The following is an 18926-nucleotide window of genomic DNA, read 5'->3' as shown; positions in this document are numbered from 1 at the left end:
AGCTTTGCTATATAAATAACTTCCAGAGTTATTTAGGAAATAAGGATAATGGTGTCAGACACAGAAAGCGGCAAATCCTCAGATCTGTGAAGAGGGAACCAGAAGCATTGTTTGCTATTTGTCTTTATTACTTAAAATGGCATACATTATTTTTTTAAAAAAGCAACAAAAACCTGAAAAGTGCTACACTGATTTTGCACTGAAGTCCTCCAGCCTGCCTACAAAAGGCCGTTGGTTCATTTCTTTATAACTAAATAGACGTGAATCCACTTACACTCGCAGGTATTAGGTAGAGTTTAACAGTCAAAGGGTAATCCGGAGCGTAAGGGTGTGTTTTTGTTGTGATTTTGTGTAAGTGTGTGTGTGACATCTCTTCCTATCCAACTGTATTCAACCACAGACTGTATATAAAAGATTGAAACAGCCTTGGGGTGTGAAAAATGAAGCCGCCGGTGAGGTGAATTAAACCTGGATTCTTTCTAATGGTCAGCAGCATTGCCGGGCAGCAGGCCTGTATGAGAAAATGACTGCAGTGCTCATGGATGTATGACCTCAGGATCTGAACTGGTTCATGGTCTCAGTTGCCGTTTTCAGATCTTGCTGTCTACAGCGTGGTGTTCATTTGATAAATGATGGTCCCGTTTGTAGTAAAATAAGCGATATGATTCAGGGCGGGCAAACCTTGAGATTGACAAGTCGCTATCGTAGAGACAGGACCTATCATTTAAAGGTCATAGTGAAAAGATGACAGGAAATAGGTCTTTAATCAGTAATGAAATCTGCTCAGTCAGTCTCATTTGACTAATCGTTTCAGCGATTGGTCACTGGATAAGAAAGGTGAGTCACTGCAGGCTGACCGATAAGTGTCAGCAACGCAGCCCCGGTCCTGATATGGCGTCAGTGGTACAGCGGCTGCACGTATTCCGGTGGAAAGACCCCCACCCGGCCTCGGCAGCGACCCCTCCAGCTCAAGGAGCTCGAGCAGTCCAGCAGGTCGATGATGTCACCGCGCAGGAAGTGGAGGTGGGCGGTGTGAGGGGGGGTGTAGTCGCAGAGGGCGTGAGCCAGCCGAGGCTTCTGCACAAAGACGGAGCCAAAACGGGGAAGTCAGACAGACAGGTGCGTGTTTAACAGAAGCACGAGTCGTTTATGAGAAACAGAGACGCGTCGAGGTGGTGTGTCATACCTCCACAACTGGTTTCAGCAGACGCGATGATGTATTTCCCTCCGGGTGAGAGGGGTTAGAGTAGAGACGGCCCGAGGGGATGGACTCCTGAGAGGTGCTTTTGTAAGGGTTAGGATAGGGGTTACGCGCCAAGTGCGACAACAGCTGAGGGGATGAGGGAGGATCTTTGAGGCAGACCACCTTCTCCACAGCAATGCTGTGAGTTCTGTAGAAATCCACCAACTGGTTGAGGGAACAGAACGACTCCTCCCAGATGCAGTACTGACCGCCGCCCTCCAGGACGCGGAAATGCTCCACCCTGTCGCCATAGCTGCAAGATAAGAGTGGTGAACATGGAAAACGAGAGAGCTGATGAGAAGGAAGACAAGCATGTGCGTCCTCATTCTTTGTTCGGGAACTCCCTCAGTCACACCACCAACTAAAATCACACTCCATCATTTTCAAATGTCTTTGTGTGAGCAGCCACATTAACCTGCACAGAGCAACCGTGAAAGGTGAGGCCATGAAATGACTAGGCAAGCTGTTATTAACACTATTTCACTATTTCATCAGGAAGATTCAAACATAGACCCCATAATTTAGTCAAAAACAATTATTTTTCAAATGTTATTATTTGTATTTGTTTTATAACGTGTCCCATCACAGTCACTGGGGTACTTTTATCTCGACTTAAAAGACGCACAACACTCGGATCTATTGCCTGCTGACTGCCCAATAAGAGTTCTGATGGACGTCATGCACTGGGTTAAACTTCAACTGTGATTCAAACAGCACAGCAATGCAACCATGGCAACTTTCAAACCCAGGAAACCCTCGATTAAAAACATGGCTCAGCATAATTCCTACCATATATAAACATATGACCTTTACACTTATAAATCTCCACATAAATGACAATAAAGATGATGATGAGTTTGTGTTGAAAGCGGTAGTGATGATGATCACGATGATGATGAACATGAGGAGAAAGATGATTAATATTCCTGATGCTTCTTATCATGACTGTTGCTCATTAACTTAAATTTCTTTCTTTCTTCCCGCTTTCTCTTTCTCTCGAACTCTGTTTAAGAAAACTGGCGTACACACATGCAGCACCTCTTGTCACACACTACACGTCATAGTCATTCACCTTTCCCAGTATCTACCTGTCCTGATATCTTAACCAACCTCTCCCTCTCTTTCTATTTTTCTTTGGTCTGTGCTGTTTGGCTGTTTTTTCCTAATATGTCCTGTTCTATTCTTAGTTTAGTATTAACAACAGAAATTGTTAAAGGAAAAGATGGATTAATCAAACAACAAAGACTTGTGTAAAATTATTTTTGCAGCTGAACATTAATATATAATGAAAAAAAATATAATACATATTTCAACCCTCCTTCTCTCTCTTGCTGGGAAACACACTGTGTTTTCTCAGGTCGACTTCACGGATTACAAAGAAGGGTAAGCACTTTATTTAGGGAACACATTTCCATCTCCACTATGAAACCTTATTACATTTGAACTGTAGCTTTGACCAACACACTCTCACTTCACATAATCTCTTTTGTTGTGTTATCTGTTTTGTGGGGAGTAACTGCCTTTGTGACGTTTTAGATGTGTAATCATTGACAGACTGAGATATCTTTTCAGTTTCAACCATGCACCTTATACTACATATACTACTGCATTTCTGTTGTGTGTAACTTAGATGTCAGACCCGCCCCCCCGCCAACACACACACACACAATGCCGTTCAGCTATCTTAGTGAGGACCTTCATTGACATAATGCTTTCTCTGGCCCCTAACCCTAACCATTAAAAATGAATGCCTAACCCTTACCCTAAACCTAACCATAACCTAATTGTAACCCTGGCACTAAAACCACATTTTGAGCCTCAAAAATGCCTTTAAATGTCTTCACATTTGTGAGGACCGGGTTGTGTGTCCTCACAAGTGACTGTTGGTTCTCACAAGTATAGTAGAATGCAGCTTTGGGTCCTCACAAAGATAGCTAGACAGGAACACACACAGACACACACACACATGCAGATAACTAAGTCTTAATTAGGCCGAGACTATGCAATGGAAACAATGGATTTACTGTTGTGATGATCTTACACAGGCATAACTGATAAATTTAGGGACCTTTCAGCAAAATGTTTTGCGAAATGAAAAAAAAGGTAATCTATTATTTTTAGTTTTATGAGATGTTCCTGGAACTGTTTAACCAACAACAACAAATAGTTTCAAAAGTTTTTGCTATGAGGAGTTTTTCACTGACAGGAGCAAGAGGCCCATTTTGACATGATGTTGCAGGATAGGCACAGGTGTGATTTATATAATATTGATTATGGCACTTTTGTACATGGATAGTACAGTACCAAGATCCTGGTACAAAACACGATGGGACCGTCCATTCTCTTCCACTTAGCCAATTCAGGGTCGCAGTCGTGGCTGGAGCCTATCCCAGCGTTCGTGGGGCGAGAGGAAGGGTACGGCCTGGACAGGTTGCTAACACATATTGAGACAGGCAACCATTCACACATACAGCTGATTTAGAATCACCGATTAACCCGACGACTGTGGGAGGAAGCCACACCTGCAGAGAACCCACTCAGACACTGAGCATGCAAAATCCACACAGAAGGCCTTGGACTAGAGTTAAACCCAGGATCTGCCTGCTGTGAGGAAATGGTGCTAACCACCACACCGCTGTCCCACTCCCAAATATTATTATCATATTTATGAATAGTGTTTATGAGAAACGCGCCCAAGCTGAAATGTTTTTAACATGTGTCTCAGCAGTGCAGATAACGGATTTCCCCGTTAACAGCTCCATCTGCTGGGAATCCGAACTCTCACTCAGCGCGTGTTACAGAATGATAACAAGCCTACAGACAGTTCTGTAAGGGTCAGAGGTCAGGGGTGTCAAACATGCGGCAAAAGTTTTGGAAAATGTGGACATTTCAAAGTTAATAAATTCTGAACGTTCAACTGTATTTTTTAGGGGTGCAACGATACACAAAATTCACGGTTCGGTTCGGTTCGATACTTTGGTGTCACGGTTCGATATTTTTTCGATACAAAAAAAATGTTCATGCATTTTTAATTTGTCATTTATTAAAATTACAAATATATATACAGTTTTTAAATTTAACCCTAACCCTTGTGCGTGTTTTTTATTTTGACAGCGAATGCGCACCTGCGGACCACTTATGTGCAGCCCTGGTTATTTAGCTCGTCATATCGCAGCCACAGAAATTATTTTGTCCATGAAACCATAAAGCTGCACTTTCTTTTTGCCTTATAGTCTGATTTGTCATAACTTCTCCGTTTTGTGGTAAGCTTTTCTTTGGCTGTCACTTCTTCACCCTGACCTGTCTTGTTTGGCTCAGCAGAACTGAAATGCTTTTACACACGCACTCACATAAGCTCAGCGATTCTCTGTGCGATCAACCTCTCACATGTTTAAGCTGCAGGAGATTTCACTTGTCATGTTTGCATAGTAAGCTAACGAATAATAAGACGATGTCAGAGGAATTGGTGCACAAATTATCATCAGTCACAGATCAGTGCTGTCGCTCTCTATACACAGTTCGCACGATTGCAAAGTGAAAGCAAAAAAACAAGCGCAAATTCAAACGCGATTTCAATATGTCACATATTGACAGTGGCTCACCGATGCCAATGACATAATTACCCAGCTACATTTCTGAAAGAATGCAAAAGCATTGACATATATTTTTCCTTCCTACAATAGCCCGACGGGCAGGGCAGAGATAGATTTTGGTAGCCCAACTGAAAAAATCGCTAGCCCCAGGATGTCAGGCTAGCGATATTGCGAGCCCTGTATCTGATTGAGGAATCACTCATCTTTGGAAAAGAGAGTTTATTACAGAGAAATGTCTCTTTCCAAAATAAAAGCTATACTATCCGCTTCTTCTGGGCTATATTCTCAGCAGCATAAGGAGAATCCTGTGCTAACAGCTGTCTAAATGACTCGGCTAAAGTTAGTAGCATGCTTGTTGTTTTTGTCTTTGCACTAGGATGATGTCGGCGTAAATGTGCAGTCATATTCGTTGTGTTCCCACTAGTGCTTTCAGGTTAATCTCGTTGAAATGACCTTAACACCACAACACGGCAAATCTCCGTTAACGAGCTACCGCCGATCGCCCCGTGCATGGGGCTAGACGGCTAACACGTTAACGAGCTAACTGCGCTAACACACTAGTTCCCACCCATGTAATTGAGCATTGCATGGCACATCCAACATACTGTTTTACTTTAGTCCATGACTCGCTTACCTTCAGGGTCATATGTCACATGAAAACCAAAATAATTCCAAACGCCAGATCTGAATGAGGGTGGGGAGGTGCCCTGCGTTCTTCCTTCTGACTATGCTGTCTGTGTGGAGCACTCAGTGGATCTGCGCTCGACAGTGCAGCCTAGGCGGAGTAGTCGAACGCAGATTCACTGAGCGCTCCACACAGACAGCATCGTCAGAAGGAAAATTGATAAAATAAATTACAAATGTTGTATTGTTCGATACATATGCGTACCGAACCGAAAGCACTGTATCGAACGGTTCAATATCGATATGAATATCCTAGTATTTTTGTTTGTTTTAGCTTCTTTACTGTCAAAGACACAACCAATGGGCTGTTATCCACCAGTAACAGATAAACCATTAACTGCAAGGAAATTTCCTTTTTTTATTGTTAATATTCAGTTTAAAAACAGGAAAAATCCCTTCATAATCCCTGTTTACAAAATAAGTTTCTTTTTACAAATGAATAATGCTACACTCAATTCACAGATGATTTCTGTCACAGCAAATAAACGAAGTCCTTCATTTCTTTATTTCCTTTACAGTCTGAGCCCAATGACCCTGCTGACAGTTTTTTTTTTAAATTTACTACAGCAGTATTTCTTTGTAATGATAAAAAGCAGAAGTATTGTTTCTGAAGACATCTCTGGCAATCAAACTGTAGTTTACCTTCTTTACATTGAAAATCTTTTAAATGAGTTACTGTGCGTTAGCTTTACCGCTCCAACCCACTTAAGATGAAACTGAGCGTATGTGGCCCATGTTGTAAAACTCCTGGTTTGTCCTGGAATGTATTGTAATGTGTTTTCCATGATAATAAAAACAAGACTGGGCACAGACTACACAGCCATTCTTCGTGAATCTTTATCGCCCTCTGCTGATCGACTTTAGCATCACATTGTTTTGTTTCTGTACACCTCTCATCTCTCGTAAACCTCGCAGGTAGACAGATGTTACGCCTTAAAATGTTAACATGAGCACATTGTGTACGTGCCCGTCTGTGGCATGTGTCCATTACATAATGTACCTGTGTTTAATTAAAGACTGTCTGTTGTTACGCAATGGCCCGATTATTGAACACATTCAATTTACCCTTAGTGATTAAATGTGTCCCACGTCACTTTGGTGACCCAGATTGCACCGCCCCCTCCTCCTCCTCTCTGTGCTCTGTCTGTGCTGCTGTGATATTTTTAGTTCAACCGGTTCTCATAAAGCAATTTAAATAGTCTGGCTCTCCTATGTGCCGACCCTGACACACGCTCAGAGACACGTGGACGCTTTAATGTGCTCATTTAGTCAGTGGGATGGAAAACAAACATCCAACAGCACACTTAATACCGCAGGGACACGCTGCAAGGATGTGTGCGTGGGGGAGTGTGTGTGTTTCACGCAGCATGTGTGGTTTGAGTTCAGCCCCAGCTTTGAACAGTCGTTGATCATAAAGATGGAGTTTGATATAACCGGTGGATGAATGGGTTATTTAAGCAGGACAGCAGAGTGAGCCCATGAGAAATGAACATGGAAATGGACAGATTTAAGCACATGGACAGATTTAAGCACATTCTTTCATCCCGACTGAAGCTGACGTTCTTGTTTTTGTGTGTGTTTGTGGTGCATTCACTGACCTAACAGAGAGGGAAAACTCTCCCGGAGCTGATTCACTCTCCCTCACCAGGAACACTCCAGTGTCCTGCCAACGCAGACGCTGTTCAGCCTCAAGTCTTGACACCGGTCCTGCAAACCACCTACCAGAGCACACAACAGCACACACTTCTCACACACTTCTCTTGGCATTTAAAAGACAATTAAAGCAGTATTCAAATCAGTTATGTAAGGCAGTGTTTCCCCCATTAGCTCACAAAAGGAATAAAGCACAAATGATGACATCCTAAATTGTTGCTTTTTTATCTTTAGGCCTCTAAAACTCCTTAAAATGATACAATCCAATCACAAGAAAACAGTCTGACTACACACTGAAGCCTGATAAGAGTTACTCATGCAGCACAAGTGGACAAAATAGTTCTTTTTACAGGTGTGGAAGGAGGGAAATGTAGTTCCCGGGCACGTAGCCACGCTTCCCCTGGATCTCTGCTGTCACCCAGCAAGAATCCTCCTCCATTTCTGTCACCTATAACACACATGCACACGCACAATTACTCTGCGTCGACATACAAAACAAAACATTTCTCAACGCATTAAAAGACCTACTTACCTTGATGATATCACCTTTGTGAAAACTGATCTCGTCTGCTTCTGACGCTGCAAAAGAGAAAAGAGCCACAGCCTCCATCCCAGACAGAAAGAGTGCAGCGGAGGAGCCTCGGCAACAGTTTCACTTCATGAATGGAGAGATACTACAGCTGAGTAGAGGACAGCACGGGGTGATGACATAATCACTGTGTGTGTGTGCGTAGTGGCTGATATTCTGCTCTTAAGTTAATGAGCAGAGTTTTTCTGCGTCCCTTTCTGCATACATGTGACAGAGTTAGAGCGTGAACACGTGGAGATGGCGACCGCCTTTTTCCATTCCCAGCTTCTCTGCCTACACACTTTAAACTCTGGGGCTTTATTAAAGCATGTCCACCAGGGAAACCAGCGACAGTGGGAGGCTCACACTTTGAAGCAATGGAAAAGGACCTGAAGTAGACTGCAATGCTAAAAGATCAGGACAGGAGGTAACAAAGTGGCTCCAGCGGATTTGGTTACTCGCGCTTTTGACAGGGAAATGCGTGTTTTGAAACCTGAGCCTAAAGATTGCCTGTGTGCGTTTAAGCACAACAAAATAACATCTACGCAGTCAGAGGATGCAGCGGAGGACGCCTTCACAGATTCCCTTAGTGACTGATAAAAAAAAGCAATAAAATAACACGCTTTTTTTTTACAAAATTTGCATTTATTTAGAGGATTTTGATGTGAATAAACTTCAGTTGAGCTTTTAGATCCCACTTATGTGAGTGGCCACTGTGACATCATTCAGTGGCAGGTTGGACAATGCAAAGAAAGTGTTTGGCAACTCTTTTGCTTCACATCAACTCTGGGATTGTCTATATTTAGCTCATATTCTCATTTAAAATGGTGCACGAACAGCAAACAAATGCTGACAATTTACTGCGACACATTGCTATAGCTATATGTTTTAAATGTGGCTGGGGTCCTTATAGGATGTTGGGTCTTTTCTTTTAATTAATTACATGAAATATGATCAAAAGGTTTGTAAGTACAGGTGTAAAAATGCTGTCACTGTGCCTTTATGCTTCTCTCCTCCTGAGGGCTGGATCTCCTCCACTGCGAGCCTTCAACTTGAATTTTGTTGCGGAAGAGAGGACAAAGTCGCAGGGAGCCAAATCTGCTTTTTCATTGAGCTGTGTGTAATTTGGAGTGAACGTTCTCCCTTTGACGCTTCAGGGTGCTACGGGAGAACTTGGCACTGAGGGGGTGATCCCCCGGGACAAATTCAGAAGTAGGTCAGCTCAACAACCACTCTCCTGGTCTTACCCACAGCGCCACCTTTGGGGCTTTAGACTACACTGAGTCTGAGTCATAGCTGAGATCCAGGATTGATCCTGTACATTCAAGCTGGGAGCGATGCATAGCAGCGGCACTGTGAGTGGTGTAAAGGTGCAGGTGACAGTGGGCACATTTAAATCAGTGGAGTGGAGTCACAAAACTTTTTGATTACAACTCAACTGCTGCATTACAATTACCCAGGTGAAAGAAGTAAACAAGCAAACAAATAAAAAACCACAATTAGCGTGCTCCTCTTGGATTCAACGAATTTGAATATTGCAACAACATGAAGAGAAATGTAACTTGATTTATTCGTGTGTGCGTTAGTAGCAGTCCACTATGACCTCTTGCCCTGGTTGTGTGTTTGAATGAGTGTGAGAGGTGCTCGCAGTTAGTATGTCCTGCAGTAGTGAGAGGGGCGAGTTATGCACGTGGTCACTGCTTCTACTGAGGATCTCCAGCTTGTCGTCCAAACCCAGAGAGCCCAACGCTTCACACACGCTTACGCGCTCGCAATGACTCACAGCGCTCGCTCCTTCCTCGCTGTGGTCTTCAAAGGTGGTGGCATTGAGTGCATTTAAATCTCTCTCAGCATTAGCCTCAGTCCTTACACCCAGTATCTTTCTGATCTCTTGTGCCCAACCTGCTCTGGGCAGCTCACAGGACACTCTGGCAACTGTTGCCGTGGCATCAGATACATCTGGGTCCCCTTGCGATGCCGGACAAACTGTCACTCTGAGTGTTATCAGCAGTCTACAGGCCTTTAAAGCTACAGGCCTATCGCAGTCGACCAGACCGCTCAGCAATGCAGAGATGACTCCCTGCTCAACCAGACTCTTCAACACGTCGACTAAATCTGACTCCGCGTCCTGTGCGCGCGTGTCTCCGTGTGTGTGAAGTGTGTAGGCTCGGTCAGGCATCACAGCGTATGCGTGTGGTTGGGCCGGACGTGCGTCCGAGCCCTTCGTGTAACTCCCGTGCCCCAAAAAGGCTTTGTCCAGCAGCAACTCCGCCAGCTCCAGCGTGTGAACTTTGACCTCCCAGTCCAGATCGGCACAGCCTCGTGAGAGGACGGAGCGTACAGACTGCATGAGGAGAGAGCAGGAGGGGGAGGCAGGCGACGACGGTGGCGTGTGTGACATATGTGAAGAGAACCAGGCGATGAAGAACTTTACAACAGCCCTCCTGGCAAACCCTTCTGTGTCCTGGGAGAGAATCTCAAGCAGCCGGGTCACGATTTCAGTCTGGAGATAGACGGGACATCGAGTTAGCAAAACTGGGCAAGTTCAAATCAAACTACAGATGAACTATTATCATTTAAATCTGATATCTGTTCTGAGCCCCACTATCTCTATCTTGAGTGTTGCTGTTATTCCACAGAACAAAACAAAAAGTGGAAAAATTCTTCCCTAATGCAATTGATGCTTTGAACAGAAGCTGGAGGCGTTTTCAGCTCAGGCTGTCTACTATTAGGAATGTCCACAGTTCGACGCCCAGCTCATCTAATGTCGCAGTGTCTTGAGGCACAACAATAAACGCCAAATCCTACTGCATCTCTGCTCTGTTGCCCTCTCAGAATAAGCCTTTTACTTCTACTAAACACAGCGTGTTATTGCCTTTGCTACAAAAATACCTCCTTCCAGCTGAACAGTTGACTCAAACAACGGCAGGTTCACACAGAGCACATGTGGCAGCTGTGAAAGAGTCTGGATAGACCACGGCAAAAATTATATAATTATTGCTGATGCAAGATCATCTGTGAAAACAACGGGGCACCACTGGTGAACCTGCCAGTTCAGGTGTTTTCTTACTAATGCCTGTGCCAATCTGTGACCACAGGCTCCACTGAAGGATGCTGGGTACTTGTGCCACCCTCATGGAGTCTTCTTCTGACAGCTTGGTGATAAAGCCTGCTGGAGGACACTGTGCTGGCCACACTGTGTGATCTTCTTGTTGCCTCTTCAGTGCACATGTTGTCACTTTTATTTGCACCAAAGCAGGTGAAATAAACCAGTTTGTTATAAAAATACATGCTACATATATAATATCGGTGTTAAGATTCTAATATTTACTGTTTTTGAGTATTCACATGTGTCTTTATCCTCCTGTCATGCATGCACGTTCATGTACACATTCCTCGGTCCTATTTCGACAGGTTTGCCTTTACTTCTCACCTGCTCCTGTGTGGGTGCTGCCCCCTCCTGCCAGCTGTGCATCACTGTCTGTGCCAGTGCTTTGATCGCGCTGGCTCTCACATAACTCTCTGGATCCTGCAGAGCCTCCCTGAGGAGAGGAGTGGTACAGCAGCAGCCACCCAGCAGGGCCTCAGAGGCATCGCACGCCTGCTCAGCTGGCGCCCGGCAGACACGCATCGCTCCCAGGTGCCCTAGAAACTCCATCGTTGAGTCTCTTACCTCCCAGCGCATGTCACACGCACGCTTCTTCACCACCTGGACGAGATCTAACAGACACAAACAATGTGATTTGTTGTGCAGATCTATTGCACAGGCTTTATGAGCTACAGGGAAGATGCTAACGCTGTGATTTACCGTGTCTGAGCTGGTCTGTTATAAAGGAGACGTCTGTGCAAACACTCATCCACTTTACCAAGGCTTGGTAGGACTTATGTAGCACCTGAAAAACAAAGACGCATTCATCTTATCACGATGTTCAGTCCAAAAAACATTTTTGTTCCCCTCAACCTGCCTTTTAAAATCTTGAACCTTTCTCTATCTCATTAGTTCTTGTCCATTCAAAAATAAAAAGCAGAAAATTGTGCTTTTTACATGACTCTATGACAATTACAGAAAATTGTGTAAAGAAGATTTTTGATGCTTGAAAGTGAGCAAAAGAAATTTAACTTTGACCTGTGTAAAAACAGGTTGAGATACTCAGGTTACTGACGCCATCTGCTGGATGGTTTGGGACTTTTAGTTCCAAATAATGAAAGAAGTGACAGTCCTTCAACGTACAGTGATACTCTCAGACAACAGTGTGTTACGACCACAGTCTGGGGAGAGATATTCCTGGCTTTGTGCGCTATGGAAAAACTTGACTAACTCCAACTTTAACCACATCCATCACCTTTACAACGAACTAGAAATGAAACTCTAAGATAGATCTTCCACAGGTCAGGATATTGACCCAACCCAGTGTAATGGGATGAGAGCCAGGGTGCATCCATATTAGAGCAAACACAGTGAAACAAATCTCTGATAGTTGTGATCATCTTGCATCTGTGAACAAAAACACGCACAAACTTACAGTGGGATCAGAATCAGGATCGTCCAGATACTGTATCAGAAGTGTGAGCACGTCAGTCAGCTTGCCATTTGCTCCTGAAACACAAACAGACACGTAAATTAACTCAGCGTGTTCCTTTAACATTTGTTTTTCCCACATATGCCATATACTACTTTTGTTTTGTAGAAGTATCTTACAGAATTTTTAAAAACTCATCACTTTACTTTTCTTACTTTTTTTCATTGATTGTACTCAATTGTATTTTTGTATTTCCTTCATATATCTGTACTTGAGCTGAGGTGATGCAAAAATTTCCCCGTTGTGGGATCAATAAAGTCTTATCTTATCTTATCTTAATATATGCACTAAAGGTCTTTATATCCTCCATAAAGAGAATGGTTGTTTTCAGTATTCCCTTTTAGTTCCATTCATGTAATATGGATTCTAACTCTAATGACAGCTTCACCTGGGCTGTTACTGACAGCTGTCAGAGCCTCTAGAGCACATTTCTGAACTTTCCCACTGCCAATGACATTCCTGAAAACTTCACTACAGCCAGCGGACGAGGAGGACGAGTCGCCGCTGCAGATCCTCAGTAGCGACAGAATTCCAGACACGATTAAATCCGGAGCGCAGGGGAGGCAGTCAGGATCCTGAGGGAGAGAGGCAGATTATAAGCCTTTCCATGCGTTAGAAACAAAGCTAACACCTTATAACATGGCCTGCGACTAAGGGCGTGTTACTTCTATCATTCAGATTTTATCAGAAATTACAATGTAATTATGTTTACATGCATCTACTTAAGTGTACAGTACAGGAAAGAATTATTATTATACCTGTTATCCCCTTATTCTAGTGTGCCTGCCTTTAATTGTGTGTATGTAAATATAATTACATTGTAATTACAAATAAATAACCTAAAAAGCCTGCTTTATTACAGAGGAATTAAAAATTATAGTGTTAACCGAAAAAGATCCAATATTTACTTAGCCACTCTCTCCTGTCCTTACACTCACCATGTGTGCAATCTGAGGTGTGTTTGTTAGACACACACTGATCATGGAGATGCAGGAGGTTTTGCTTTTCAGCTGCTCAGTCATGGCAAACCGATGCATGTCTCCTATAGGCCCAGACCTCATGTTACTCCATAACATAAATGCAAGATAACACAGATTTTTCTCAAGAGTGTACGTCTTTGTGGGTCACCTGCAGTGTTTGTGCCTAGTCGGTTCTGGCCAGATATGATGTCGAGGGGTAGCAGCAGTAATCTCACAGACTGAGCTGTGTGGACACGGTCACTGCACATAAAACCAGAAGAAGAAGAAGAAGAAGAAGAAGAAGAAAAGTTTGCAAACAAGACACTAGACTGACAAATCCTCAGGGCTTTTTAACAGAAAACCCAACCTCTACAGACTTTTGTGTACAGAGTTTGTGTTGGCTGAACAAGCTGTGCTTACTGATGGCTGCCGCGGAGAAAAGCAGCTGCAGCATGGACGAGGTCAGCAGGTTTCCTGACGTTCAACATGAAAGTTAAAAGACGGGTGATGCGCTGGTCTGGGACGCGGCTGTAGGAGCAAGCACAGCAAGAGTCTATAAACTAAACCAGAAAGAGGCTGAACAGCAGCACAGTCACTAATGTATACTTAAAAACAACCACTAAGTAAATGCTGTGAATGATGGCTGACCATTACACTGTCCTGTTGTATTGCATAGATCAACAGAACAAAGCCATTGATGCTATATCTATTAGCAGATTTGCATATTCAGCCAGGAAGCTCCACTGTCCTCACCATCCTCTTAAAGTCACTACTTAAAATCTAAATAATCTCTAGTAGAGACAAAAAAGGACAGACAACTCTATAAAGCTACACTCTAGTGTGTTTTATGAGGGGTTTACCTGCATGCAGCTAGAATGACATCCATCAGAGGCAGTGTGAGTTCACTACAGTCTGCTGCCACCATTTCCTCCAGAGAAGCTGTGACTGTCTGCAGCAGCTTGTCATGCAGAGGAGGCTTGGTCTGGCCCAGGAGCAGAGCCAGCAATCGGAGGGTCTGCTGACACTGATGAAGCTGTGCGCTTCCCTTGGGAACCCCCAGCGCCCTCTTGAGGTACTCTGAGATTGCATCGACAACAGCGGTGCAATCTTGGTTTATTTCCATGGGCTCGGCTGGGTTTTCTACAACTGCCTTGGACACGCTTGTGTTCTGCTCATCTTCCTTCTTATTGGTGCCATTACATCCTATAGATGAGACAGGCTGACAGAACAGCAGGACGTGGGCGAGCATTTGATTGGCAGCTGAGGCAACAAATAGGCTTGTGTCTGTCTGGAGTTGCAGAAGCGGCTCAATGAAATCTAAAAAAAACCAAACAAAGATAATACATATATATGAGGATGCGCAGTGGCGTGTCCAGCAGGGTCGCCTGGGGGGGGCACAGGCCACCCCCCCCCAACCAGACTGGCCACCCCAGGTGCCACCCCGAAGCTAAAACAATAAAATTTAATGAAATATCAAATGTACGATTATGGTTTCACAGTGAAGCTAGATATCCGAGGGTAAGTGAATGCAGCACCGGCTTCTGCACTATGAGCATCATGTTAGCAAAGGTAGAAGAGCCAAGCACAAAAGACGGCACCGCAGAAAACAAAAAAAAAAAATTTCCGCGAAAGATTAACAAGTTAACATAGCCATCGGACATTTGCATGGTGGGCTGATGACTTGTTTTTTTTTGTAACGGCATGAACAATGAAAGTGGTGGATTGGCCAGATGCTGGCCGATGTGTAAAAATAACTCAGTTGTTTGGTGGTGGCTATGGCGGAGCTTCCACAGAGGCAACAGGTGGATGAGGGAAGGTTGAGAGACCCGAGGTGGCCGCCGGTCCGAGTGTCAGGTGAACTGAACTTCAGGTAAGAAGTTATGACCTGCAGTCTATCTGGGTCAGATATAAACCAAGTTTAGGTGCAGTTTATTTTTGTTAAGCTGACTTTTTACAGTCAGTTACAATACCTCGTACTGCGTGAGCTAGAATGACGAGTTTCTATACAGCTGTTCGGTTGCTATGATGTTACTGATAGTGAACTTTATTTTATTCATAAGGTTAGTTAGTAGAGTTGCCAACAGCTCCTTAAAAAATGGAATGGTCCCTCATTCAGAGAAAATATTACACGTTTCGTATTGAGCTGAGAAGAGACGCAGTTTGTCCCGAACTTTAGCTATAATGGAAAAAAGACACACAGCTGGAGTTATTCTGTCTTTACAGCTGCCTCTTCTATTGCTACTTCAATCGTGAAACTGATCAATGATCAGCTGATCGGCTCTCTTGTTTGTTTATCGCCCACTTTGCGCCAGAAACAGGAAACCAGCGGATGTCGCGCTAAACAACAGCAGCACGTTTAAGCTTGATCAGCTGTTGTTAGAATTTATTTAATATTAATTTCTAGTATCAGCTGATGTTTGCTGGAGCCACAGCTGTAAAGCTGCTGGTCATGATGTCGGTTTGGATATGTGGTGAGAGGGAAACATGAAGATGAAACCAGGAGATGTCCTTACTGAATCATCAGAGCTGAACAGGTGATGGAGAAACAGGTTTACCTTTTAGGTGACATGAATGAGTTGAAGGGAAGTTATGAACTGTTTCTGAGAGACAAATAACACCAGGATCCTTTTCTGTGTAGCTGACAGCTGGTAACTGTGCAGGGACGGGTCTAGCAAAGTGTTGCCAGGGGGCCAGGTAGGGCATTAACAGGGAGAGGGGGGCACAAAGAAATACTTTTCTTTTTTATTCTCAATTCAAATATCTCGCTTTTATTAAATAATTATCTGAATCTTGCGAACAAAGTTTTTATCTGACGTAAAATGCATAGAAATCATACATATACCAAAAAGACTGTACATCACTGTCACAACAGCATTTGTTTTCATTCAAAGTCTTTATGGCTTTAATACCAGGTGGGCCGGTCTCTAGTCAAAATGCCCAATTTTTTGTCCCAGTCCAGCCCTGCAGGTTAATACTGGCAGTGTCACCATGCCAGCTGACTGTATTTCATCATCAACCAGTGTATATCTTTATTTTAAAGGGCGACCGTGGCTCAGGGGGTTGGGTAACGTATCTGTAACCGGAAGGTCGCCGGTTCGATCCCCGAGCTCTCTGTCCTGGTCGTTGTGTCCTTGGGCAAGACACTTTACCCTACTGGTGTTGGCCAGAGGGGCCGATGGCGCGACATGGCAGCCTCGCTTCTGTCAGTCTGTCCCAGGGCAGCTGTGGCTACAACCGTAGCTTACCTCCACCAGTGAGTGAATGAACAGTGGCATTGTAAAGCGCTATATAAATCCAATCCATTATTATTATTTATACATCAATATTACCAAAGTTTACCATAAGGCAGCATAGAAAGTATTTACTTGCTTTCAGGTTTTATTCAAATGTTAGTCTTTTCATTTGTTTCCCCACTTTTTTCCTGTTTCAAAATCAAACACCAGTTTGTGAGAAGATTATCTTCTTTTTTTTAACAGGCATTGGTTTTGCATTGGCATTGGCTAATTTGCCAATTGTATGTTAAAAATGTTCGTATTTTAATATTCAAAAATGTTTTTGCCCAAAACATATGTGCACTACATGTCAGTAAAAATACTATGCAAATATTGATGTCCTTGAATGCTGAGTAAACACTGACTGATTGTATCTCTTCTACTTTATCAACGCAGTATCTAAAAACTTTGCACCGTAGTGGTTAAAATCTCATTCTAATAAGAGTTAAAAGCGCATTCGGTTATTAGGTTTACAGGGTTATTGAATTATGGTTAATGGTTGGTAGAATTGTTTTTAACAATATCTGCCAATTATATCTGCCACCCTTCTCCAAATCTGTGCCCCTACCTGGCCCCCCCAACAAAAATTTTCTAGACACGCCACTGAGGATGCGTCAGAATTACAACAATATAATACCTATAGCACAGTGCCTCTCGCCCTATGGCAGCTGGGAAAGATCCAGCCCCCAGTGACCCTGAATTTGATATGCAAGAGCAAACAAATGAAAGGATGAACAGAAATAGCATATTATCCTTAACACTAATGATCCCCCTCTCATGAATCGATGCACAAAACTCACCTGCTTGTCTAAAGAAGCTAAGACCATTTGGATGCTGCAGTGTGGTCCTTAAGCCCTGGATCCAGCCAATCCGTATGCAGGGATCCTCCCAGAGCCCTAACTCCTGCCAGTGCTGACAGCTAAAGACAAGATCCAGTACTAAGGACTCCTGCAAGAGAGAGAGGGAGGCACAATAATAGAGCAGATAAGTACTGGAATATTTTGTAACAGTTTACTAAATGCAACAGGCGTCAGAAGCTCTACCTTAAGAACTATGAAGTCATCCTCAGCAGCAGCCAATAAGCCGATGAGTCTGAGAGTGAAGGAGAGGACACCTGGGGCTGAAGCCGTGTCATGAATCACAGCAGATATGAACTCAAGCAGACACGGACAGGCCTCCAGCAGAGACTCCCCTTCAAAGAGTGAAAGAAAAGAAAAACAATGATACAGATTTACACAGGATCACTTTTTTATGTGCACCATAAAGAGAAATGATAAAGGTATAAAAGACATGAAAAAGGAACATTTTAAATTTTAATTTATCTTTATTAATGCAATATAACATATATATATATATCATAAGTATCTTTGAGTTTTGGGATCTTTTACAAAGTGTAAATGTTATCTGCAAATATCGGTGATATAATCTGAGTAATAATCACCTACAAATACAGTGATTCGCTGCATGGTATTAAGTTTAGATCAGTTCTCTGGAAAATGAGGGCTCTTTAAAACACACCTTTCAGCTTTTCATGTATTTTGAAGCTGTTTTTTCGAAGAACTGGAATGTAAATGTGCTTGTCTCTGTCTCAGCTTGTGTCGTTTAAATATGCTATAAGCCATAAATGAAGCAGAAGTGACAGTCAACACAAAAAAGACAGTCATCGCATGTTTGTTTCATTTTCAAAATATCTGTTATTCAAACCAGGGTAGAGGGTTACATACTGAACTTAAAGAAAAGAAATAAAGTATCGATTAGATGGTATCGATACTTTTAATAATATAATTTTTGAATCGATCCTCCTATTAGAAAGATAGTGGGAGAGGAGGAAGAATGAAGACACTATCCTGTTAGGGTCAGTACTACTAACCAGCCTCGGTGAGCGCTGTGAACCAGTCCAGCAGTTTCTCCAGAATGGTGTCATCGGGCAGCGAGCTCCCTGAGGCCGCCAGCACCTCACAGACCCGGGGCAGCAGTGACACACACTCTCTGTCCATGGTGCTAAGGTGTGCGTGTTAATAACCGCAGTTGCTAGCTTAGGTCTTTACAACTAGGAGTTATATAACGTCTACACATCCTCTAACCACTCATGTCAATGTAAATGTGACCTCTAGCTAAATTGTGCAGTACAGACCAAACTGAAGCAGCTACTTTAAACACACAAAGTCGTTGGTTTTTGTACTTTACTAAACGAACGTCTCGCGGGAAACAGTTTCGGATCTACCGGTGTGTCGTTTCCTTTTCCGTGCTTCTGGGCGGGTCTCACGCCCCTGCGCTCTTCGCTGATCTCTAAACATCACTGTGGGGGGAAAATTACCACCAGTAGCTGTTGTACTTCCGGTCCCTATGCTTTACAGCTTTACTGCTTCTGCGC

General features: G+C 43.4%; 2 protein-coding genes across 2 annotated transcripts; both read right to left on the bottom strand.

Annotated features, from left to right (window-relative positions):
• Window positions 1-107: 107 nt before the first annotated feature.
• On the bottom strand, window positions 108-7890 carry LOC101475115 (GRB2-related adapter protein). Its single transcript, XM_004568340.5, has 5 exons — window positions 7706-7890; window positions 7524-7621; window positions 7119-7238; window positions 1187-1496; window positions 108-1077 (listed from the first exon to the last, which is right to left on the bottom strand). The coding sequence occupies exons 1-5, from the start codon at window positions 7781-7783 to the stop codon at window positions 898-900; spliced, it is 786 nt and encodes a 261-aa protein (XP_004568397.1). The 5' UTR covers window positions 7784-7890; the 3' UTR covers window positions 108-897.
• A 478-nt stretch (window positions 7891-8368) lies between these two features.
• Window positions 8369-18791, bottom strand: brat1 (BRCA1-associated ATM activator 1). The gene is made up of 12 exons (XM_004568338.5): window positions 18423-18791; window positions 17596-17744; window positions 17353-17500; window positions 14141-14597; window positions 13701-13808; window positions 13450-13541; window positions 13260-13363; window positions 12710-12896; window positions 12265-12338; window positions 11550-11634; window positions 11175-11461; window positions 8369-10244 (listed from the first exon to the last, which is right to left on the bottom strand). The coding sequence occupies exons 1-12, from the start codon at window positions 18547-18549 to the stop codon at window positions 9324-9326; spliced, it is 2739 nt and encodes a 912-aa protein (XP_004568395.2). The 5' UTR covers window positions 18550-18791; the 3' UTR covers window positions 8369-9323.
• Between the last annotated feature and the right edge of the window lie 135 nt (window positions 18792-18926).

Source organism: Maylandia zebra, linkage group LG6 (genome assembly GCF_041146795.1).
Source record: "Maylandia zebra isolate NMK-2024a linkage group LG6, Mzebra_GT3a, whole genome shotgun sequence".
In the NCBI taxonomy this organism is placed as follows: Eukaryota; Metazoa; Chordata; class Actinopteri; order Cichliformes; family Cichlidae; genus Maylandia; species Maylandia zebra.
Note: the sequence above shows the minus strand (reverse complement) of the source record. Positions and strands in the feature narration are given on the sequence as shown.